The sequence below is a fragment of the Somniosus microcephalus genome, chromosome 24 (assembly GCF_052327205.1).
Source record: "Somniosus microcephalus isolate GS21.2 chromosome 24, FLI_Smic_1.0, whole genome shotgun sequence".
NCBI classification, from domain to species: Eukaryota; Metazoa; Chordata; class Chondrichthyes; order Squaliformes; family Somniosidae; genus Somniosus; species Somniosus microcephalus.
In genome coordinates, this window is record NC_141010.1 from 40,299,015 (window position 1) to 40,324,418 (window position 25,404).

Sequence of the window (25,404 nt, forward strand, 5' to 3'; positions counted from 1 at the left end):
ATGTCTTCTGTTGTCTGTTTTTCTGCAGGGAGTTGCAAATTTCGCTTAGCAATCAGTGACACGGAAATGTACACCAACTTCTCCGATTCACATGGGCTGTCTGAAATCAACATGAACACATCCTAGGTAAACACAGTAAACAGATTCTATTCCAATAATACCAAATGGAGAGTAACAGAATTGGAAAGAGAATCTGGCAACTTTCTGATCAAAGGTTCAAGGGAGTTTCAGGCTGATACAATCCTTCGTCAGGTACTGAAGAAATCTGGTTAAACCTGGAGGGTTTACTCATAAGTTACCCTCCGCCCACCTCCCTGTGCTTCATCTGTGAAGTTGGGACAACCTAACCCAGAGGTGCCATCAAGGTGACTCTCCTTGTCTGATCCGTGAGTGATGCAAGAAGAGACCAGGTTTCTCAGTCAAAACTGGCAAATCGCTCTCTAGTGCAAGGTCCTTTGCAATTTAAGTTCGAATCTAGAACCAGTATATAAGTATAATGGAGCACTTTCATCAACAACAACTTGCATTTATAGTGCCGTTAATGTAGTAAAACATCCCAAGGCGCTTCACAGGAGTGTTACAAAACAAAATTTGAGAGTGAGGCAAATATTAGGGCAGATAACCAATAGCTTTGTCAGAGGTAGGTTTTAAGAATATCCTAAAGGAGGAAAGAGAGGTAGCAAGTCGGAGAGGTTTAGGGAGGGAATTCCAGAGCTTAGTGCCGAGGCAGCTGAAGGCACGGCCACTAATGGTTGAGCGATTAAAATCAAGAATGCTCAAGAGGCCAGAATCAGAGGAGTGCAGATATCCCGGGGGTTTTAGGGCTGGAGATGACAGAGATAAGGAGGGGTGAGGCCATGGAGGGATTTGAAAACAAGAATGAGAATTTTAAAATTGAGGCATTGCTTAACCCAGAGCCAATGTGGGACAAGTGGTTTACTCAGACTAAACTACTAAGCAGCACCAATCACTTTACTTCCAGTTACTGCATTCAGTTTATTTGATGCGCAGTGTTATTTAATAAAACGCACACACTTTTTTGGAATTTTATGCTCATCAAGGCAAGCTCTGTTGGCACTGGAGAATGGAATACTTCCCGATTTCAGATAGTTAATGTCAACATCAAGCATTACCAGGTAAGCTATTGCATGATTACATACAAAGTGAAACTTCCTCTACTCTGTTCAAACAATGTACTGTATCTCAGCTCCAACCTCATAAGGCCACCCCATACTGCACCAATGGGTTTAATAGGCTGAGTGGCCTTTATTCATTTCATGGTTTATTTTTATTTTCAATTCCCTCCCCTCCTCTTCTGTAGTCTCTTAGTTACGGTGGAATATGGATCCAGGCACTCGATGATACATTACCCAAGTGGCCATTCTTCATGTGTCACTCTAGGCAGTGAGTGCCAGCTGACTATTTGACAATGTGAGGCATCACACCCCAACCTGATCTAGTCCTCGCTCGACCTGCACACAGGCACATTTTTCAGCTGGAATTGCTGGATAACAATCAGGGGCGAGAATCTGGCTTGATACTTTTCTGTCTCTATCCCAAGAGTGCCTAGCACTGCTCTAGCTGAGACTGACAAACTCATCTTGTAAATGGTACACACTGATGGTGCACACTGAGAAAGACTTGCATTTATATAGCACCTTTATAAATGGATGACCACTGGACCTCCCATTACAGCCAATGAAGTACGTTTTGAAGTGTAGTGAAACGCAGCAGCCAATTTTCGAACAGCAATGTGATAATGACTAGATAATCTGTTTTAGTGATGTTGATTGAGGGATAAATGTTGGCCCCAGGACACCAGGGAGAACTTAGTGCCACAGTATTCCCTGGTAGTCTAGTGGTTAGGATTCGGCGCTCTCACCGCCGCGGCCCGGGTTCGATTCCGGGTTAGTGAAGCAATTTTTGGGCAGCACGGTGGCATAGTGGTTAGCACTGTTGCCTCACAGCGCCAGGGACCCGGGTTCGAATCCGGCCTCGGGCGACTGTCTGTGTGGAGTTTGCACATTCTCCCCGTGTTTGCGTGGGTTTCCTCCGGGTGCTTCGGTTTCCTCCCACAGTCCAAAGATGTGCGGGTTAGGTTGATTGGCTATGATAAAATTGACCCTTAGTGTTACGGGGATAGGGGTGGGATATGTGTTGGCGTAGGGGTTACGGGGATCGGGTGGGATATGTATCGGTGCAGGCACGATGGGCCGAAATGGCCTCTATCTGCACTGTGGGGTTTCTGTGATCAGTTACATCCACCTGAGAGAGCAGACGGGGCCTCGGTTTAACGTCTCATCCGACAGTGCAGCACTCCCTCAGCACTGCACTGGGGTGTCAGCCTAGCATTTTTGTGCTCAAGTCTCTGGAGCGGGACTTGAACCCCCGACCTTCTGCCTCAGTAGGCGAGAGAGTGCGCCGCCCACTGAGCCACGGCTGACAGTGACATACACTCCTGCACTGAGTAACTCCTGCATTATTGAGTATCTGCACTCCTATTACAGCAGTGACTACACTTCAAACTGACATCACTGGCCGTGAAGCCCCGACGTTGGGAAAGGCGCTCGAGAAATGCAAGCCTGTCGTCTTTTAAGTTGCGGCAGGATTGTGGCCTTCGGGCAGCGGGGCGCCACCGGGGCAAGGTGAAAGCGTCCCCACTCTCCACGCCAGCGGCCTGATCCGCCCGCACCTACCCGGCTCCATGCCGCCTCGCCGCTTTCGGCCTCCCGTTACTAAGGCAACCGGGTGCCTGCCCTCAGCTGACGCCAACGAGTGCACAAGCGCGTTCTCCTCGCGTCTGCCCGAGAGAGTGGCTCCACCTAGTGGCCAAGATGGGAACTGATTAAACTCTACCCCACTGCTAGATTTCCCCAAGAACTCAAGACCAAACTTTCTCATCAGCTGATCAAGGATGATATCAAAGCTGGGAGCTTTATACCTATCAGGAAAGACTAATCAGGCTGGGGTGCTAGAAAAGAGAAGGCTAAGGGGTGACCTAATAGAGGCCTTTAACATTATGAAGGGGTTCTGATAGGGTAGACCTAGAGAAGACATTTCTACTTTGAGATGGGGAGAAAGAGGGCAGAATTGGGGGGGTCATAAATATAAAATAGTCACTAATATATCCAGTAACAAATTCAGGAGAAACTTCTTTACCCAGTAGAGTGATTAGAATGTGGAACTTGCTACCACATGGAGTTGTTAAGGCAAATAGCATAGATGCCTTTAAAGGGAGGCTAGATAAACACATGAGGCAGAAAGGAACAGAGGGTAAACAGATAGGGTTAGATGAAGTTGGGTGGGAGGAGGCTCGTGTGAAGCATGGTCTGTTTCTGTGCTGTAGACTCTGTCGTTTTTATGCTTCCCTAGCTAAAGGACCGAGGCTAATTTTAGGACCTTTACCACTTCTCCCTGGCTGAGATCAGATAACTCAGCGCAGACTCAGGACCTCCCTCATCTGTGTGGATCAGTTCCATATTGGGCAATGCATTTACCAATTGATTCATTGTTAGGGAGGGGGATAAAACAAGTATTTTCAATTTACAATAATGTTATGTACTGGTATTCTGCTGCTCTATTTTGCTGCTCTTATAGCTGTCACGTACACCGAAAAAATGAACACTTGTAGTCATTCCTGTACTTTATTAGTGAACAGCATCATAAATAAGAAACATTACAATCTGCAGCAGAGTAAACTTGCTCTGCTGCTGTCCTCTGAACATTTCTCTAACACTGGATTCCCCTTTACACAGCAGTGCACACCATGAGCTTCACTAACATTGGTGCATTAAACGAACATGTATTTTCCTTCCGTTTTATCTCACATTCTGGTCTGCAAAAGGGCAACTGTATTCATCTGAATTGCTCACATAATGCTGAATACTGCGGGAGGCATCTGGACATTTATCAATACCTTCTCGTATTTCTATGCTTTGAAACCCTTGGTCAAACATAAGCTTGGCGCAGACATGTTTGAGGGTTTACTGTCCTCTCTTCTCCATTGTTAGTGCGTTTGTGTTCAATTCCTGTCTGAGCTATATTAATGCAGGTATTACCACGTTGCAACAGGTACAGACTGTGTTAAAACAGTTCAATAGGAATTGAAGGGTAAATACATTAACAAGTGCACTAAAAATGCTGGGCAGGGTAAATTAAACTCCTTTAGGGCAGGGTTGCCACCTTTTGCCCAGTCCAAAACCAGGCGGGGGGCAGAGGCGGAGAGATCAAAGGCAGCGTGACCTCTTTTGGCAACAAATTAAAATTCAGTGAAAACTATTTATAAATAATGCTTCTGCATCACAGGATACAGAAAGGAACAGTTTACTATTTGAGGAAAAAAACTTTAGGCTTCCAGTTTATATTTTTGAAATTTTCACACAGTCCACGCAAACAACCAGAGTGCCTGGTCCAAAACCTCCCAGTGTTAACACGACTGCATCAACATCATAATGGCGGAGGGGGGGGGGGGGGGGGGGGAGGGGGGGAGGGGGAAAGAGGAGGGGGCAAGAGATGGTCAAAGGTGGTAGTCCCAATTTATGAGGTCATTGGAAAGGGGGAAATTTTCCACAAAATGTCTGTGCCCCCAGCCATGTCAATACTTCAAACAGAAGCTCACTTCTAAAAAAAAAAGAAACAGAATACGTGCTTTTTTTCTCTCTGTAACTAAAAACACAACAATGAAAAGTCACAGAAACGCCACGCTTCCAAACGTGCGATCTTTTGAGAATGGCTTTGGTAGCGAGGTCATTAATTACCGGGGAAAAACAGGCAGTCTCCTGTTCTTCGTTAAAAGAGGAATTTCACCCCCACAGAACCCAGAGAGACAGGGAGACGCCAGTAAGTGTACCTTTCCAACATGCAGGATTATGCGGCAATTTAGTAGATTACACTTCCCCTTTAATTAATTCTGAAATGTAAATGGCTCCCTCAAGACACAGGATCCCTTTAAATTGGGTATAAACGCTGTACAATTTTCCCTTAACTGCCGAAGCCGGATCATTCCCAACAATGGGATTTCAAAAGGGATATATTGCAAGGCTGAAATGAGTGCAACTGTCTATTTAAAAAAAGGGGTAGGACCAGCCCTGTAACTTTGTTAGGCAAGGTCTTTCCTTCTTTTATAAACCATTTGCAAAGGCATTTATGTGCCCCTCTTGTGTGGCAAGGCTTTTTTGGAATCTATCCTGTCATTAAGACGGCAATGGTTTCCTTTCTTTCCTCCCAATTCCCTGCCCCCCCTCCCACCTCTCCCGAAGGCCTTGGGTCTTTGCTGGGGTACGGTTGCATGAACACCCTCCACCCTCCAGTATCTCATCCAAGTGGTTACTCTTCATGCACAAGCCTAAACCCGGAGTGATGCCTCTGCGTAAAGGGCATCACAGCACAACCCGAGGTCATCCCCGCCCATCGTGCACGCGGGTAGGGGCTGTTAGACCCTCCTGGCTTAATTCCCTTTTACAGTTTCTTTCCCACCCACCTCCCCAAAAAGAGCCAGACACAGTGGAAGGAGTCTCGGTTTTTCTTTCGACGGTGAAATCGGCGACTCTCACCTGAAAATAACTTAAAAAACGGCACAGGCCGGTTTCCCCACTTGGCGTGAATTTCAAACCCACCATTTAATCCACCGGCTGGACCTGGGGCCCAGGAATAAAGTGGCCCCATTGACCAGGGAAAGACTGCTAAAAAAAATATATATACATCACCCTGGATCCAAGTGTTTTTGCACAGTCTGCACCGAGCTTTTCTAAAGTCTGGAAAATTTTAAAGCGTCTGTGTCTTAGAATTGCTGGAGAGTGTGTTGATTTATTACTCTTGGGCGGGGGGAGTGGGACTAGCTGAAGTGCTCTTGCAGAGGGCCGGTAGGGGCTAGACAGGCCGAATGGCCTCCTTCCATGCTGTAACCATGCTATGATTCTCAATTGAAATATCTCCATTAGATTGCCCATTCTGTACAAGAGAAATGAGGGAAAATTTGTTGCATTTTAATTAAGTACAGAGAGAAAAAAAAAATAATTCAGGACAATTTCTTACCTTTCCCCTCCCCCGCCCCCCAAGGACGACAGAAATATAATTTCACTCATGGGAGGGAAGTAAAATGGTACTGTTCGGAGTGAGATGGCTCATTGTTTCATTTGTACAATAGCAGAAACACAGTGTTTTGGCAAAGTAACCCCCCACCCCTCCCCCCACAAAAAAAAGAGTTCTTTCAAGTCACCAGATAATTAAAAAAAAATTCTAAGTGCAGCAGGAAGCAGCTACTGTTGGGCAGAGCAAGACTCCCTCTGTGGTCGCCCCTTGCACTGGATCAAACGGCAGTCTTTAAATTAACAGAGTTGTTTGCAGGATACACATGGGCCTTATAAATGATACACGCGAGTGACTCAGCATGTGAGTGGAGACTCTAAATAGTGGATCGCTGCAGCAGTAAAAGGACACTATTAAAAGACAGCTTCTAACAAGTACATTTATCCAATTTTTAAGCATAGATGGGCAGGATTTTGTTCAGAAGGTAGCCTAGTCTTTTTTTTCCCCCCCAATACCTTTCTCCTCGCACCTGCCCTAATACTTGCTGGGGTACAGTTCCATGGGCACCAGATACCCTCCTGTACTTCACCCAAGTGGACAGTCTTCATGCGCAAGACTGCACAATGTCAGTAAACTATTCAAGTTTGAGGAGGATGGAATGCCAAGCTCAGTTCTCTCCTCACCTAAAGTCCACACAAATGCACTTTCAAGCAGGATTTCCTGGATTGCCCTTAGGAACAGCAATTATGGCAGGTTCCCGAGAGGTTGCAGCCCCTCTTCCATTATTTGAAGGGGTTGCTCCTCGACTTTTGGCTGCACTTGTCCCACACTCCTGATCTTTGGTCACCCGGTGCGGAGGGGAGCGGGCAGGTCGGGGGACCTCCTCGTGGGACTGCTCCTGGGCCTGGCCAAAGTGGCCATTAACAGGTCCAGGCAGTGGGCAGTCGAGGGGGTCGGTCAGCCCGACTGCCTGCCTCTCTTCCGCGGCCACGTTCGCGCCCGGGTGGCCCTGGAGATGGAGCACGCGGTGTCCGCCGGCACACTCGAGGCCTTCCGCAACCGGTGGGCACCGCAGGGACTGGAGTGCATCATCACCCCCGGCAACCAAATTTTAATTTAATTTGTTAAGTCTCAGTAGTTGTATTTTTGGTTAAGTTCATTTTTTTTAGTTGATGCACCAAAACAGAATTATGGCAGGTTCCTCTTCCTATCACAGGACACCGGAGACAATTGCAGCACCTCTAATCATCTGGCTTAACAATCGACTTACTCAGCACGGATCAGGATGAAACCTGGCACCTTCCCGTTCCTTCCTCCTTTTAACAATCCATACAGCTGTTGCTTTCTGCAGAAAAACTTACTTTTCTGGCAAACTTCCAGAAGGAAAGAAAAAAAAATTAAGAAATTGCTGGGCAGCTTTAAACACCGGCAGCTGAAAAGGGCATGGACATCATGGGAACACACCTCATGGCCCACGTTACCGATTCAGAAAGCTAAGGAATGCTCAAGTGACTTAATTCAACAGTAATCATGGCTCCATTAATTTTAACTAAATAAAAAAACTCACTACGACGTGTGCTTGCTGCAGCATGAAATTTCCCAGACCGTGGCCATCATGGTGGCTCGACGCAGAGTTTTAGCACTGGGTTGTTCCAGGCCCGAGTTTGCCTGCACACTTCCCAACACAAGGACGTTGCCATCTACTGTGTTTGAACTTAAGACCAGTTGATTTAAAAATCAAACCTAAATCAAACTTCAGCCAATTACTTCATACACTAATCCAATTTTTAGTGGGTCTTGTTAGTTAGCTTCAATTAGGATCGCTGTGTGTTAAACTCTACACAGGGATACTGTCTCTTTAAATAGAAGTATATCTCAATAGATGCTTGACCGCTAGTCAGCTCACAGGCAGTCTCGAGACTAGCAGCTACAAAAGGCAATTTTGACGTCAGTTAACAAAATACAACAACAAATCCATTGGACAGACAAGAGAGTTTTTAGCTCAGAGGTTGTGGTGTGTATGTGTGCGCGTATGTCAGCTCTACAGAAACTAATGGCTTCAAGGAAGACATCCATTTGACTTGCTTCTTCGGGTCAATGGTCCAGCAGTTGATCAACCTCTGTCTGAAAATCAATAGAATAATAAAATGTATTAAGAGGGCAACTGGAAGAAGTCAATCAATTTTTCATTCATTGATTGACAATTCTTTAACAAACATAAGCTATTTTACGCTGTTTTTCCTGCAACTTGTAAATTCTACTCAAGAGAGCTGTTTATGACACATTTTATCCCTCCTAGTTTCTCTCTGTCTTGTGAGTAGTGACTCATTCCAGATATGTTTCTACCAGCACCGATAGCCTTCCTTCACCTTGCCCTATTCTTTGTGAGCATAGACCAACAAGTTGACAAACACCAGAACCAAACCTGATCTTACGCTCAACAGCAGTTTCCTCTGCATTTGCACATAGCGAGACGTGTAACCAGGGCACAGACCAACTGCATGGTTTAAAAGATTGCGCAGTTTGGGGTGTAAGCAAGTTACACGCATAACTATAATACTCTCAACTCTCCTCTATCTTTTACGTCAGTCCATCAAACCCTTCATCAATCACTGCCCACGCCCCCAACTCTGAAATGCCAGTATCCTCCAATTACTTTTGTTTGGGGATCTCTTAACTTTGCAACCAGATTATAAGGCGCCGCAGGAATGAAAGTAATTCTTCTGATGTTCAATTGCAATTTTCTGACTGTTCTTTAAAAAAATGTATCTTCTCCGAGACCGGCTCTAAATTTTCTGTTCCTCTGAAAAGAAAGTCTCGCTTTTATATAGCGCCTTTCACAACCTCAAGCGTCCAAAGCGCTTTACAGCCAATGAAGTACTTTTGATGTGTAGTCACTGTTGCAATGGGTTTTTATGGCATTTTTAAGTACAAGTCACATTAAAAATTGAAACACCTCCCTTATTTGTAGGTTCCTAAATATGCTGTGCCTGATGGTTAAATAAGTTGAAACATAAATTTTCATACTTAAAGAAATATAAGCATGTGGGTTTGGCGCTTTCCTTGGACTCAGATTGTTTACGCTGATTTACGCCCATTTTAAGTTTGGGCGTATTCTAACACGATTGCAAAGATAGTTGGACATAACTGGACATCGGCAAAATGGGTGCAAGATTGGGCGCATTTTCAGGTCTAACTTCCAGGTTGCACCCAAGGAGGAAACCCCAGGCCTAGATGTTTATACATGCATGCTAACAGGGGGCACTGGATAGTGATCAGATTTGGTTACTCTGACTAATTTCCCCTTCTCCCACCTCATTCACTTGCTATCTCATCCGCATTGAGGACAAATGTAGGACACCCCCCCCCCAACTCCAACACACATTTCTAAATAGGACCTTTTGCAAGGACAGTCCCGGAGCTGGACTTGAAATGGATTTTGTAGATTAAGTGAAAAGCAGCAGAGAGTGAGAAGTACCTAAAGGGGGATTTGCAGAAGTAACACACTTGACAGCTTATTTGTAAAATTTGATCTCCGTGTCAACACAGTCAAAGAACAGATCTGCCATTTCTTCTGGGTCAAAGGTTCCTCCGCTAGTCAACATGTTCTTGATGGCTTTCAGTCCCTGTCTCTCGAGGTTCTGCATAGTCTGGTGCAACTTTACACCTTGCTCCTAAAAGGGAACAAGCATATGTTACAATGGCATACGTCAGCAGGGTGCAAATAAATGCCCTCGTAATGTTCTTATCCCAATGCCTCTTCTCCCCACCACTCCACACATTTACCCAGCCCAGCAATAATTTATTTTATTGAGAAGCTAAAGTGAAGCTAAAGCCCAAAGTACAGGACAGCACCAAGTTTGGAAAACATAGACAAAGTAAATCAGGAAGTAGTGTTTAGGTAATGCCAATAATTGGCTTTAAAAGCTTGAGGACTGTAGAAGGAAGGAAGGACTGAGGGAGGAAAAGAGTTCCAAAGTTTTAGGGGCAGGGAAAGAATTCATTAGAGTAGAAGACAGTGCAATGATCCTCGATTCCAACACAGCGAAGATGCAGCGGAGGAGCATTCATAGCTTAAGAAAAAAAAGGAGGACAGTCTAAAGGAATACTGTTCCTCATAGCATTGATAAAATGGAGAGATGTGATTGGGAGAAAGAGTTAATAAAAACAGAAAATGCTGGAAATACTCAGCAGGTCAGGCAGCATCTGTGGAGAGGGAAACAGAGTTAACGTTTCAGGTCGATGACCCTTCGTAGGTGGGAAGTGACTGGACTAGGGGAGAAAAATAGAGTCGCGATAGGAAGAGATAAGTTCCGTGGGGCAAGAACAGGCTGAAATGATGGGTCTACCAGGGCAGTCCTGTTGGTGGATCTTGGGAAGGAGGTAGAAGCGGGCTGTGTGGGGTTGGGGAACTGTGAGGTTGGCGGCCGTGGAGGGAAGATCTCCAGAGGAGATGAGGTCAGTGACAGTCTTGGAAACGGTGGCTTGATGTTCGGTAGCGGGGTCATGGTCATTGACCCGAAACGTTAACTCTGTTTTTCTTGCCACAGATGCTGCCTGACCTGCTGAGTATTTCCAGCATTTTCTGTTTTTATTGCAGATTTCCAGCATCCGCTGTATTTTGCTTTTGTGGGAGAAAGAGTTAGCGAGCACGAGAAAAAGATCAGAATGAGTGAATGTAGGATTGCCAACGCGGGTTGGATGTATTCCTGGAGGTTTAAGCACATGTCCTCCCACCTAATGAAACAGCAGTTTTTCCCCTTCTCCAATATTTTTTTTTTTTTTTTTTTTTAAAAACAACAAGCAAAAGTGTTCCAAGAAAATGAAGAAAACGATATGTTTTTAAGACCCCTATGAGTTTTCTACTGGGTTATTTGCAGCAGCGTCATGGAGATTAATCTTTAATTCTTGGAGAATCCAGGAGGGTTGGCAACCCTAAGTTTTAGTGCTGGATACAGGCCGAGTGGGAAGTCTGTGAATGAGCTGCAGTGTCTGATGTCAGCTGCATGGAATAATAATTACAACCCACATAATCCTCACAGATGGTCTGCTCACATAGGAGGACAGTGAAAAATCCCACAAGGGAATGGAGTGTTTGCATTTTTCTCCGAGTAACTAAGTGGACAGCAGAATGCCTTTGAATCTAGGCAACCCTGTAAATTTGGGAATGCAATTCGTACAACACTGGATTATTTAAGCACAATGTAACAAGCAACTTGAGACTGCGGATATTTCCAGTGAAGTGCATAAGAACATAAGAAATAAGAGCAGGAGTAGGCCATTCGGCCCCTCGAGCCTGCTCCGCCATTCAAGAAGATCATGGCAGATCTGGTCTTGGCCTCAACTCGACTTTCCTGCTCGTTCCCCGTAACCCTTGACTCCCTTATCGTTCAAAAATCTGTCTATCGCCACCTTAAATATATTCAATAACCCAGCCTCCACAGCTCTCTGGGGTAGAGAATTCCAAAGATTCACGACCCTGAGAAGAAATTCCTCCTCATCTCCGTTTTAAATGGGCGACCCCTTATTCTGAAACTATGCCTCTTAGATCTAGATTCCCCACGAGGGGAAACATCTTCGCTGCATCTACCCTGTCGAGCCCCCTCAGAATCTTAGACCTTTCAGTAAGATCGCCCCTCATTCTTCTAAACTCCAATGAGTATAGGCCCAACCTGCTCAACCTTTCTTCATAAGACAACCCCTTCATCTCAGGAATCAACCGAGTGAATCGTCTCTGAACTGCCTCCAATGCAAGTATATCCCTCCTTAAATAAGGAGACCAAAACTGTACGCAGTACTCCAGATGTGGTCTCACCAATGCCCTGTACAGTTATAGCAAGACTTCCCTACTTTTACACTCCATCTTCCTTGCAATAAAGGCCAGCTGTGGCAACTTCTTGAAAGGTGGAATCTGGCAAGTCTGTGCTTCCAGAAGATGCTAGCTTGTCTCCCCGTCCCACCCCACCCCACCCACCTCCCCCTAACCACTTCCTCACCCCCCCCGCTCCATCCCTGGTTCCTATAGTTAGATATCAGATTGACTAGTAGCTATGCTGATATTTACCAACTTTGGGCAGATTATCCTATTATCTACTGGATGACCAAAGCCATGTTAAGCAGCCATCAGCGGTCCAGTCAACATTATCTCAGAGGAGTTCTTTCCCAAATGAAAAAACATAATACCTGTCCACTATCCATCGTGGCTTTGGCCTGCTGATGTGCCTTGTACAGTTCATGCCTACGGTCCGGTTTGCTCTGGAACCGAGGCTGCTTCCTTACTGGATCCTCGTCTCCATAACTCGGAGAAATCACCATAGGCACTGGCGTTACATCATCGATGAAGATGAAGGGTTTGAAGACAGATCTATTAATAAAAGAAATACATTAAAAAAAAATCAGATGTGCACAGTGCAAAGGTGCAGAGAGAGAAATCATGCAATGGTATCACTAAACTGAATCAAAGAGTGCTTTCTCTGCCTCCGCCTCCCCCATACACGAGTGTAGTTTTACAAACCTTTTATTTTTTATTTCTTTCCCTCCTGCGCACACAATAAAAAAAATCAGATCAGCTCACATGCAGCAATTATACTAAGCAAACTGGGAAATAAATTCAGTGAAACTGGAAAGTACTGAAGTACAAAGGGATCTGGGGGTCCTGGTGCACGAAACTCAAAAGGTTAGTATGCAGGTGCAGCAAGTGATTAAGAAGGCCAATGGAATGTTGGCTTTCATTGCTAGGGGGATAGAATATAATAGGGAGGTATTGCTTCAGTTGTACAAGGTATTGGTGAGACCGCACCTGGAATACTGCATACAGTTTTGGTGTCCATACTTAAGAAAAGACATACTTGCTCTCGAGTCGGTACAAAGAAGGTTCACTCGGTTAATCCCGGGGATGAGGGGATGGACATATATGAGGAGAGGTTGAGTAGATTGGGACTCTACTCATTGGAGTTCAGAAGAATGAGAGGCAATCTTATTGAAACATATAAGATTGTGAAGGGGTTGGATCGGGTGGATGCAGGGAAGATGTTCCCGATGATGGGTGAAACTAGAACTAGGGGGCATAGTCTTAGAATAAGGGGCTGCTCTTTCAAAACTGAGATGAGGAGGAACTACTTCACTCAGAGGGTGGTAGGTCCATGGAATATGCTGCCCCAAAAAGCTGTAGAAGCTACATCATTACATAAATTTAAAACAGAAATAGACAGTTTCCTAGAAGTAAAGGGAATTAAGGGTTACGGGGAGCGGGCAGGAATTTGGACGAGTCTAGGTTCGGATCGGACATGGCCCTGTGGGTAGCGGAGTGGGCCCAGGGGCCGTGTAGCCTGATCCTGCTATTTCGTGTGTCTAATTCTGTTAGATTCAGGAGATGGTTCTGTGATAGTAGATTGGCGGTTAGGATCAGATCAGCCATGATCTTATTGAATGGCGGAGCAGGCTCGAGGGGCCGATTGGTCTACTCCTGCTCCTATTTCTTATGTTCTTATGATGTTCTTATTTCTGCCCACGCAGATTTTACTAATTTTTTTTTAAATTTTCACTTCAAGGCCATGACGATGAGAGGTGTAATGGTGCGGAGTAGCAAATTGTCCAGATAGTGGGTAAAATAGCAGATTGTCCCATTAGCAGAATCTTTCAGTGCTACACTTTAACATACTGGTAATATACTGGGGCTGAATGGCCTACTCCTGCTCCTATCTTCTATGTTTCTATAATAAGATGCTGCCCTGAGAAAATGTCCACTGTAAGCACAATGTACTGGTAAAGGAAACTGTTTCTGAGAGAGTGTGTTTACCAACGTTGGTTAACTGACCTCGAAGGGTCAGGGGTCGCTGTAAAGAAATGCACGCAGGGTAAACCGTCATCCTGAGGTAGGATGGACACCATACTGCCTGTGGTACAGAAGGCACCAGAGTCCATGCAGATTCCACTCTCCTTATCGCGAAGGATATCCATGATCGTCTCAGCTTGGATGCTACCTGCTGTGATGCAATGATAGATTATTATAGAATGATCATTTTTAGTTTCCTGAAGACTTCTAGATCACAGGGTCTTCCTTGTGTCATGTTTGGGTCCGTTATACGTTAACTGATGGAGATCGATTGCTATGATTAGTCAATAACTCCATTATCCTGTCTTCACTCAAAGTCCAGACAGGTCCATTTTCCAGCTGGAGTCAATCAATGGACAATAAACAGGAATGGAAACCCTAGGTAATTTTTCCTCTACATAACCCAAGGGTGCTGTGGACAATTGTCGTGCCCCAATCGAGATTAATCAGTTAACCTTGTGGTCTGTATAGACAGTGCTACACCAGGCAATGCCTTTGCCCATGGTCCCATCAGGGTGCTTCTCCTCTGCCACCAGAAGACAAACAAGAGCAAGCTGAGGGTAGCTCACCTGCTGATTTTTCTCTCTCACTTGGAGGTGAAGCATTTTATATAGCACCTTTCACCACCTCAGGATGTCCCAAAGCGCTTTAATGAAGTACTTTTCAAGTGTAGTCACTGTTGTGATGTAGGAAAATGGCTCCGTATTGTCAACAGTCTGACCAGGACACAACTTGCCTCATAGAAAATCATAGGTATAAAATTCCAATTCTGCCCTTTTGCAGTATAAAAACTTGGGAGTACCAATAATTGTATTGCCATAAGTCCAGCAAAAGTCAGTTTTCCCGAACCTGTCTGGCAATTCTAATATGCAATAATAGTGTGCTATTTTATGCTCTGAACTTTATTCACCTTCTTGTTTACGAAGTAGCTCCTTGCCTCCACAGTAACGAACCTTTGCAGCCTCCATTCTCACTGGTGGGTTAGTCAGAGAGAAAATCTGGGAGAAGTTGAACTCTCCCTCACCGCTCCACCATCCCTGACTCTGGGCATAGCTTCGGAGGTCAGGGTGCTCGACACTGATCTCTGTGGTGATGGTCAGCTGATTGGAGATATTTTTTGCACCTTCTGTTAAGTATAAAGAACATGGAGTATAAAGATTCTGGGAACTCTCTTTGTGGAAGTGTACAGGCTGTGTTCCTGAATCACTCGGGCTCAATTCATCCCCCCACCCCCTCCAATTCTGTCCTCAATCATGCTGGCGTACCTGTCCACAGGTACCAGCTGCCCTCTGGGTAGTCATTCAAGTGGCTAATCCTTCACATATTATAACAATTCTATCACCATAGAGGAAGAGAAAGCGCCCACTTCCCCAGAGTGTAATTCATTGGGCATTTTGAGAAGGGCAGAATCTTGTCATTCTGGGTGCCACCCAAAGCTGCGACCCCACACCATGCCCAGCCCGGCCCAGCCCCCCCTCCCTCCCCCCCACCAACAGTTGTGCAATTTCTGACATTGAGTGAGCTATTCATTCATTAGAGACATCACGGCCAGCCTGATCTTATCCCTACTCACGTCCACATACATGCACCTTCCAGCATGGATAGCTAGTTAGCAATCAGGAGTGGATCTCTGTCCGATTTTCCTCCTCTCTAACCCAAGGGGTGCTAAAGCCAATTCTACTGTTCCTCTGGCCGAGATCAGCTAACTCAACTTCACTGCCATACAAAAAAAGTGTTTAACAACAGAGCCCTTGGGAGAGCTAACTCGACCATAATTAATAAGACCAAATCATTATAGTGATTCTATCACCATAGAGGAAGAGGACGCGACCACTTCCTCAGAGTGTAATTTATTGGGCATTGAGAGAAGGGCAGAGATCTCGTGAATCCGGGTTCCACCCCAAATTGCGACAGCCCCCCATCCCTCTGCCACCCCGCCCAGGCATTGTACAATTTCCAGGCTCTGGAAGTTCTAATACACAACATAATTTAGAGTGTGAGCACAACTCTTCAGGCACAACATTGTTACCCAATATTATCAGTAGCAGACATGACAGGAATAGCCATTCAAATGGACCCATTCAGATGGATGATCTCACTGTAGTGAAATACCCCAGGATCACTGATACATTTGTATATCTAGGCAAATAATTTCAGTAGATGAGAGCTGTAATGAAGAAGAACTTCCCTAGTAGCTCCCATTTGCTACAAGCTGGACAGGATATGGAAAACAAGGAGTATCTGTTTGCAAACCAAACTCCGTTTATATGAAACTTTGATACTACAGTACCAAATTTACCGCATGATAGTCAAACATGGTGACACCCTAGGGCAGAATTAAGCAAATATTGTTACTGTCAGAAATGGCTCTTCTAAGACACAATCTATAGGCATTTCTAGACTCTATACAGGCTTAGAAACAAACGAAAGAAACCCGAGCTGAGCAACATGGTATTGGGCCAAATCACCAAGTACCTCCCAACCTCTCTCCTGTCTACAATCAGAAATGTGTCACCTCCGGGGGGCTCAGACATGTAAAGAAATGATTGATGATAGATACGTAAAGATTGCTGTGATTATGTAGAGGGACCAAACCAAGATTATACTGTATTATGGATGATACTGGGGCCTAGACTAATAGCTTTATGGAAGCGATGTTGCATGCCACCCGATATAAAAGGTTGGTGTAGTTTTATTCAGTCATGTGTCAGTCACATCCAATAGTGGGAATCATGCATCATAGGTTTCTTTTTGGAAGAGACATCACATAACCCTGCAGCAGCTTGGGTATCAAAAATGAATTATTTGTTAGTGAAATGTATTGGGAGCTTTGCTTTGGTACAGCAATGACGAGAAGCCCCCACAATTTGGGATTTGCAGACCACAATGCTGTGACCTCCTTAATACCACACTATAGACAGAACACAGAATAACTACAATACGCTTTTCAATCTTTGTACACAGTTAACCTGTAATTTGCTGAGCAGCCCAGTATATCCCAGATGTCTCCAGCACCCAAGCCTCTTTTCTGTCCACAATCAAAAATGTGTTATGGTAGATGAATGCTTCTGGGGCCTCCTTGCAGTTCCCACCCTGGCCATATTGCTGCACCAGGGAGGTAATAACATCCAGGGCTTCCTTAGCAGTGGAACCTCTCTCCAGTCCAAGCCTAGCAGAGGAATGGGAAATAGGATAATGTATATAAAAATAGGAAGCAGCTACAATCTATACCATGCACAATAACAGCAAGACAAAGTGTTTGGCAAACCTTTCTTCAGGGATAAGGAAGAACCAGAAGCTTGTGTATCAGGTTAATTATAACATCACATACAAATAGTCCAGTGATGCATTTTGATCCAGCTTACATTATTGTGATGTATTTACAAACAAAAATCAAAGGGGTTGTCGAAAACTTTTATCAAGTAGATATCGCTTTTAATTTTTTAAAAATTGAAATTATTGCTGGCAATATTAGCAGATGAATGCTCAACAAGTTCCTATAAAGAAAGACTGGCATTTATATAGCACCTTTTACAACCTCAGGACGTCCCAAAGTGCTTTCATAGAATGGTTACAGCACAGAAGGAGGCCATTCGGCCCATTGAGCCCATGCTGGCTCTCTGTAAAAGCACTTCAACTAGTCCCACTCCCCTGCGTAGGTCTCCATTTTGGTCCCTAATCGGCCCCACCCCTCCTCTTACTATCTGTTTACTATTTATATGCCTATAGAAGACTTTTGGATTGCCTTTTATGTTAGCTGCCAATCTATTCTCATACTCTCTCTTTGCCCCTCTTATTTCCTTTTTCACTTCAGCTCTGTACTTTCTATATTCAGCCTGGTTCGCACTTGTATTCTCAACCTGATATCTGTCATACGCCCCTTTTTTCTGCTTCATCTTACTCTCTCTCTCTTTCATCATCCAGGGAGCTCTGGCTTTGGTTGCCCGACCTTTCCCCCTTGTGGGAATGTACCTCGACTTACCCGAACCATCTCCTCTTTAAAAGCAGCCTATTCGATTTTAATACAGGTGTTAACTCATTTTTTTTAAAATAAATGATTTAATGCCTGCACTAAAGTAACAGTTAAAGGAATTTCACATTATATGATATTTAGGGTATGGTAGCCCAGTGGTTATGGTACTGGACTAGTACCATACTATCATGGTAAGTTGTGAAATTGAATTCAATAAATCTGAAAAAGAATCATTATCAAGCTACCAGGTTGTTGTAAAAACGCAACTGTTCACTAATGTTCTCCAGGAAGAGATCTTGCCACCCCTTCCCTGTCTGGTCTATACGTGACTCCATTCCCACACTACATGGTTGACTCTCAATGCCCCCAAGTTCAACCAGGGATAGGCAATACCGGCTTGTGAAAATTGCCTGCATTCCAAGGAAAAAAATCAAGTTATTTCTAAGCATATATTATTTTCAGTAATAAAAGGAAGGATAAATATCAAAAGCCAATAGTGCCAACCATTCCGAGATGGAGCCCCATCAAGTCGCTGAGCTCAAAACTGAAGCTCGGCCAATGATAGCTTCTGAGTCAAAGGTGGTGTTGAAATTTAAACCCATTGGGAATCCATCATAAGAACATAAGAAATAGGAGCAGGAGTAGGCCAATCGGCCCCTCGAGCCTGCTCCGCCATTCAATAAGATCATGGCTGATCTGATCCTAACCGCCAATCTACTATCATGCCAAGCTCCTGAAGTACAAACACATTAAAGCTGGCACGAGTTTTAAAACATTTATTTTTAATGGAAAAATTGATCTGCAACTTAATTAACATGCAAGACTCTAATGACTTGAGTGCAAAGCAATTCAAAATAGAAAAAGAAGTTTCTACCTGACAAGGTCCATTCCAAGCAGCGCTTCCTTCTCACTGATAGGCTCTTTGGTCCACACGGCCTCGTTGCCAATGCAGACGCCATGCTTGTTGGCTCCCATTTCTGCTCCCCATAGCCAGGCCGGTCGGCTGAGTATCACTGCATACGTTTTCTCAACCTGCTCGATTTCAATGTACGTGCACTGTTCAATATAAAAAAAAAATGATGATATATAACAAACATAGGCCGTTCTTCCGAAATGGGCACTCAAGGGGAGGAGAAGTGTACTTAATTGAATTGCAACATGCCAACCAACTGCAAAACAGGGTGTCATGGAACCTCCCAGAAGATTAAGGGGTGGTTTAATTGCGTTGTTTAAGATGATTAAGGTATTTTATTGGGTAGATAGAGAGAAACTAATTTCTCTGGTGAAGCAATCCAGAACAAGGGAGCATAACCTTAAAATGAGAGCCAGGCCATTCAGGGGTGATGTCAGGAAGCACTTCTTCACACAAAGGGTAGTGGAAATTTGGAAGTCTCTCCCCCAAAAAGCTGTTGAGGCTAAATCAATTGAAAAATTTTAAAATTGAGACTGATAGATTTTTATTAGATAAGGGTATTAAGGGTTATGGAGTCAAGGCGGGTAAATGGAGTTAAGATACAGATCAGCCGCGATCTAACAATCTCAGAACAGGCTCGAGGGGCTGAATGGCCTACTCCTGTTCCTGTGTATTAAGGAACCTAATAAAGGGAGTACTATCTGGAATAAAAACAGAAAATGCTGGAAATACTCAGGAGGTCAGGCAGCATCTGTGGAGAGAGAAACAGTTAACTTTTCAGGTCGATGACCCTTTGTCAGAACTATCTGGGTTGGTTTTTCTGCTGCACACGGCTATATATTCACTGCAGTGTTTTGGAAACTTGCATGACTATTGCATCATCCGATACCTGGGAATCCCTGGCCCAAGACCGCACAAAGTGGAGGAGAAGCATCTGGGAAGGCGCCGAACACCTCGAGTCTCTTCGTCAGGAGCAAGTGGAAGCCAAGCGCAAACAGCGGAAGGAAAGTACGTCAACCCAAGCACCCCCCCCCCCCCCCCGCCCCTTCAACCACCATCTGCTCCACGTGACAGAAACTGTAGGTCCCGCACTGGACTCATCAGTCACCTGAGAACCCATTTTTAGTGTGGAATCAAGTCATCCTCGGTTCCGAGGGACTGCCTAAGAAGAAGAAGAACTGTCAAAGAAGGAAGATAGCCACACAGCGATAAGGATAAATAGAAGTCCCTTGTACAATTCAGTTGCCTTGGGGGGAAAAAAACACCCACGCTTTTCCACCCTTCCATGAATAAGCTGGATCATCGCTAGAGGGAATTTGAACCTGGGTTTGATTGTGGACTCCACTGATATTCTAACTCAGTTACCCCCACTGATTGGGGTGGAGACATTCACACACAAAAAAGGTTTACAGAAAAAGCCAGAATATCCACTGCATTTAAACTCCTGTATAACAGGATTGAAAAGCTGCACAAATGTCACATTATAACAAGGGGCATTTTAAGTGGCTTCTCAATTAGTAAAGGAGCCTTGAACAATTGCCAAGAGAAATTAGTATGCAGAAAACACAATAGTGTGACAAAGAAAGTAATGAACTCGCGATCTCAATTAACAGGGACCTATCCATATACAAAGCCTAGAAAATATTGTATATTGTACGGATGTTTAATGTGGTCACTGCAAATTCCTCTCTCTGCTATTTTAACAGTGGTGTTAGCCTAAGCGGATTAACACCTCCATTAAACTAGTGGGGAGAGAAATTTTAAATGAACATGTTAAGATCTAGCAGCTCAAAACTGGGCATCCATGAGGTGCTGTGGGTAATCAGCAGCAGCAGAATTGTACTCCACCACAATCTGTAACCTCATGGCCCGGCATATCCCTCACTCTACCATTACCATCAAGCCAGGGGACCAACCCTGGTTCAATGAGGAGTGCAGAAGAGCATGCCAGGAGCAGCACTGCTTGTACATAAAAATGAGTTGCCAACCTGGGGAAGCTGCAACACAGGACTATATGCATGCTAAACAGCAGAAGCAGCATGCTATAGACAGAGCTAAGCAATCCCACAATCTACAGATCAGATCAAAGCTCTGCAGTCCTACCACATCCAGTCGTGAATGCTGGTGGACAATTAAACAACTAACGGGAGGAGGAGGCTCCATGAATATCCCCATCCTCAAATGATGACGGAACCCAGCACGCGAGTGCAAAAGATAAGGCTGAAGCGTTTGCAACGACCTTCAGCCAGAGTGCCGAGTGGATGATCCATATCGGCCTCCTCCCGAGGTCCCCACCATCACAGAAGCCAGTCTTCAGCCAATCCGATTCACTCCAAGTGTTATCAAGAAACGGCTGAGCGCACTGGATACAACAAAGGCTATGGGCCCCGACAACATCCCAGCTGTCATGCTGAAGACTTGTGCTCCAGTAGCGGCTGTGCCTCTAGCCAAGCTGTTCCAGTATAGCTACAACACTGGCATCTATCCGACAATGTAGAAAACTGTCCCGGTTGGTCCTGTCCACAAAAAGCTGGACAAATCCAATCCAGCCAATCTACTCTCAATCATCAGCAAAGTGATGGAAGGTGTCGTCGGCAAGCAGCACTTACTCACCAATAACCTGCTCACTGATGCCCAGTTTGAGTTCCGCCAGGACCACTCGGCTCCAGACCTTATTACAGCTTTGGTCTAAAAATGGACAAAAGAGCTGAATTCCAGGGGTGAGGCAAGAGTGACTGCCCTTGACATCAAGGCAGCATTTGACCAAGTGTGGCATCACGGAGCCCCAGTAAAACTGAAGTCAATGGGAATCGGGGGGGAAAACTCTCTACTGGCCGGAGTCATACCTAGCACAAAGGAAGATGGTTGTACTTGTAGGTGGTCAATCATCTCAGCCCCAGGACATCGCTGCAGGAGTTCCTCAGGGCAGTGTCCTAGGCCCAACCATCTTGAGCTGCTTCATCAATGATCTTCCCTCCATCATAGGTCAGAAGTGGGGATGATCAAAGATGAATGCACAGTGTTCAGTTCCATTTGCAACTCCTCAGATAATGAAGCAGTCCATGCCCGAATGCAGCAAGACCTGGATGACATTCAGGCTTGGGCTGATAAGTGGCAAGTAACATCCGCGCCAACAAGCGAGAGTCTAACCACCGCCCCTTGACATTCAACGGCCTTACCATCGCTGAATCCCCCACCATCAACATCCTGGGGGTCACCACCACCTTCTCAAGGGCAACTAGGGATGGGCAATAAATGCTGGCCTTGCCAGTGACACCCACATCCCATGAACGAATAAAAAAAATATTCATGCAGTACTGTAGCTCATAACAACTTCCAGAATTATATCAGGTCATTCTGTATCAGAGAATGTTGAGAAATTGTATGCATATGGATACTAGATGTTGACATAAGATTATGAAACTAAATTTATACAATAAAATAATTTTTAGCAACATGAAAAAGCCATTAGATTCAACAAATATATCTCAAGTCCATCTGTTTGCATTCAAATCCCACCTTGTTCCAAAAATGCATTTGTCTCTTGAACTTACTTATACTGTGTACGGACAAAATGATGGTAGAGATACCAAATTCCCACCCAAACACACGCCCTACCCATACAAAGCCCCCACACGTGCCTTCTCTCAGGGCTCTTTCAAGCCAAATGTGATTCCAGACAATAAATGTGAACAAAACTCTCTCATTCTCAATCTTTTTCCGACTGGGCAACACCAAAAGCTCTCAGCCCTCCAGCCAAGGAAACTGGCATTGGCAAGTCTGCAAAAAGCCTGCTCTCTTTCTACTTTACTTTTGTCTCAGTCTCACTCCCCTCCCTCACCGCCTGAAACATTAACCCAATCTTTCTCTCTCCACAGATGCTGCCTGGCCTGCTGAGTGTTTCGAGCATTTTCTGTTTTTATTTATAATCAATAAACTACTTGTCAGATTCCACATGTACCTGGGAACTATGGAACTGGCTATTCTATTGCTGCAGTCCAAACTCTTACCTCCACCTTGGAGCCTGATGCATGCTCAGTTGCAGGAAAGTAAACCACTTCCTGAACCTCATCCCGTGGTCTGTCCGAGTTCTTCCCAAAAATCACCTCTTTCCCTTCAGTGGCCGGGGGGAGAGCAACAAAGCAGTCACAGGAAGAGGGAGCACAGACAGTGCTGGCAGCCATTCTGTGGGGCAGAGAGGCATCACACTAACAACAACAACAACTTGTATTTATATAGCTCCTTTAATGTAGTAAAAATTCCCAAGGCGCTTCACAGGAGTATTATAAAACAAAATTTGACACCGAGCCACATAAGGAGATGACCAGAAGCTTGGTCAGAGGTAGGTTTTAAAGGAGCATCTTAAAAGGAGGAAAGAGAGGTAGAAAGGAGGAGAGGTTTAGGGAGGGAATTCCAGAGCTTAGGTCCTAGGCAGCTGAAGGCATGGCCACCAATGGTTGAGCAATTAAAATCAGGGATGCTCAAGAGGCTGGAATTAGAGAAGCGCAACTATCTCAGAGGCTTGTGGGGCTAGAGGAGATGACAGAGATACCAAGGGGCAAGGCCATGGAGGGATTTGAAAACAAGGATATTCAGGATTACATACATATAGTATTTACAGCACATAAAAGCTCAAGCACCTGCCCGCTCCTCCAAGTCACACACCATCCAAACTTGGGCATATATCAGTGTTCTTTCATCGTCACTGGGTCAAAATCCTGGAACTCCCTCTCTTGACAGCGCTGTGGGAGTACCTTCACCACATGGACTGCAGTGGTTCAAGGAGGTGGTTCATCACCACCTTCTCAAGGGCAACAAATGCCAGCCTTGCCAGTGACACCCACATCCAGAGAAAGAATATTAAAATAAACTCACCATTTACTTTTATTACTCTAAAGGCAAAGTTGCCATATCCATTTAATTTGAAAATTTACACTAGAAAGAACAGTTATCTCTTTCAGTGGGCTAATATAGGTTTAGTACCAAGATATTCAGCCCAGAAGCTCCTTGGTCTGATGCCTGGTATGACTGAATTAGCCAAGGCAGCAGCACTTGTTCTATAATTGGCCTCAGTGCCCCAGACTTACGGGAGAGAGAAAATGGAGTCAATCTTCCTGCTCCTGATTCTTATTCAACAACCCCCACTGAAAATGTGCATGTGGACAGGATCTGCCTCCTGCAGTTGTTTAGCCTGCTGACACTCACTTTCAAGGCTCAAGCATGGAGAATGGCCCTTTGGCTGGGGTACGAGGGGGCACATGTGGAATTCTACCACAACACGAGCAAAGGCAAGGACATTATTGCAACACAGACCGTGCCATCACCTCACAATGTTTGAAAACTGGTCCCTTTTCAATAAAGATTCCCATTAAGAAATTAAAGAAAGAAATTAAATGAGTGTTAGTCTCTTTAAACAGGGAGGAGGGGGGGTCTATAAACAGAACAGCAGGGGACCCAGACAGACCGCACCCACTTTAAGCACAGTGTACCAAAGAAAAATGAATTTGCATTTATATAACACCTTTCACAACCTCGGTGTCCCAAGGCACTTTACAGCCAATGAAGTACTCTTGGAATGTCGGGAAATGAGGCAGCCAATTTGTGCAAAGCAAGATCCCACAAACAGCAGTGTGATAATGACCAGATAATCTGTTTTAGGTTGAGAAGATTTACATTTCTATAGCGCCTTTCACGACCACCGGACGTCTCAAAGTGCTTTACAGCCAATTAAGTACTTTTGAAGTGGAGTCACTGTTGTAATGTGGGAAACGTGGCAGCCAATTTGCGCACAGCAAGGTCCCACAAACAGCAATGTGATAATGACCAGATTATGTTTCTGTTATGTTGGTTCAGAGATAAGTATTGGCCACAGAACACCTCTTCGAAATAGTGCCATGGGATCTTTTACGTTCACCTGAGAGGGCAGACAGGATCTCGGTTTAATATCTCATCCGAAAGACGGCACCTCCGACAGTGCAGCACTCCCTCAGTACTGCACTGGAGTGTCAGCCTAGAGTGGGACTTGAACCCTCGACCTTCTAATTCAAGAGGCGAGAGCGCTACCCGCTGAGCCAAGGCTGACAGATGATTATAAGATTTTTTTCGCTTACAAACTATGACCGGAAGTGTAACTGTACCGTTATTAAATGGTTGCAGTAACAGATCAGTGTCAGTTTCCAGCTGCTCTGTGCAGTTTCATCGGGCCCAATCCATCTGTCACTGCCGATGGGATCACAATGTTTCAACTCGTGGTCTTTAGCCCGAATCCTTACCAGTGAGGAGAAAAAACGAGATTGCAATGAAACCAGCAGGACCTCAGGAAAAACTCGTGCAAAAACAGAGTGAAATGTGAAGCAACAGCCGGGCCCTGCAGATCCGCTTTGGGCGGATTCCCATTCACCTTACAATGACAACGCAACCCGCCCCTGCAAGGCGAGCGGCATTTACATTGTGTGCCGGGCATCCGCATTTAGTAGCGAGAGATTAGTGGGAAAAATGCTCAATCGTTTACTGATTTCTTCCCCCACCCCACTGCACCTTACCTCGGTTAGGAAGTCCCAGCACTGCTCAGACTGAGCTGAGATCAATGTCTGTCTGTCTCTCTCTCGGGTCAGCTGACAGTCGCACACGCTGTGGGTAGTAAAGTTAACCCTTCCG

General features: G+C 45.0%; 2 protein-coding genes across 4 annotated transcripts in view; both read right to left on the reverse strand.

Moving 5' to 3' along the window:
* Nucleotides 1-2,810, reverse strand: part of LOC147101261 (leucine-rich repeat-containing protein 46-like) — a 35,338-nt gene extending 32,528 nt beyond the window's left edge. Inside the window, exons 1-2 of the mRNA XM_085966553.1 lie at nt 2,697-2,810; nt 1-100 (exon numbers count right to left, since the gene is read on the reverse strand). Coding sequence (XP_085822679.1) covers nt 1-100; nt 2,697-2,706 — 110 coding nt within the window. The 5' untranslated portion in view covers nt 2,707-2,810. The remainder of the gene's footprint in view (nt 101-2,696) is intronic.
* LOC147101262 (secernin-2-like) lies at nt 12-25,404 on the reverse strand. Of its 3 annotated transcripts, XM_085966550.1 has the most exons (11): nt 25,290-25,404; nt 24,885-25,014; nt 22,758-22,932; nt 18,709-18,890; nt 16,831-17,030; nt 14,772-14,987; nt 13,844-14,012; nt 12,211-12,391; nt 9,506-9,701; nt 7,298-8,151; nt 12-100 (listed from the first exon to the last, which is right to left on the reverse strand). In XM_085966550.1, exons 3-9 carry the CDS (start codon nt 22,929-22,931, stop codon nt 9,543-9,545), a joined length of 1,281 nt encoding a protein of 426 aa, XP_085822676.1. In that variant the 5' UTR covers nt 22,932; nt 24,885-25,014; nt 25,290-25,404; the 3' UTR covers nt 12-100; nt 7,298-8,151; nt 9,506-9,542. The 3 variants fall into 3 exon arrangements, with proteins under 3 accessions (XP_085822676.1, XP_085822677.1, XP_085822678.1); XM_085966551.1 differs by lacking the exon at nt 24,885-25,014; XM_085966552.1 differs by lacking the exon at nt 12-100 and having other exon boundaries at nt 3,626-8,151.

Bases quoted from the DNA above. Each gene is read 5' to 3' on its own strand.
- LOC147101262 (XM_085966551.1), bottom strand. From the start codon at position 22,931: ATGGCTGCCAGCACTGTCTGTGCTCCCTCTTCCTGTGACTGCTTTGTT. The intron at 14,988-16,830 runs GTTAACTGTGTA...TATACTTAACAG, and splicing joins GGCTGCTCAGCAAATTACAG to AAGGTGCAAAAAATATCTCC. The intron at 14,013-14,771 runs GTGAATAAAGTT...ATTGCATCACAG, and splicing joins GCTACTTCGTAAACAAGAAG to CAGGTAGCATCCAAGCTGAG.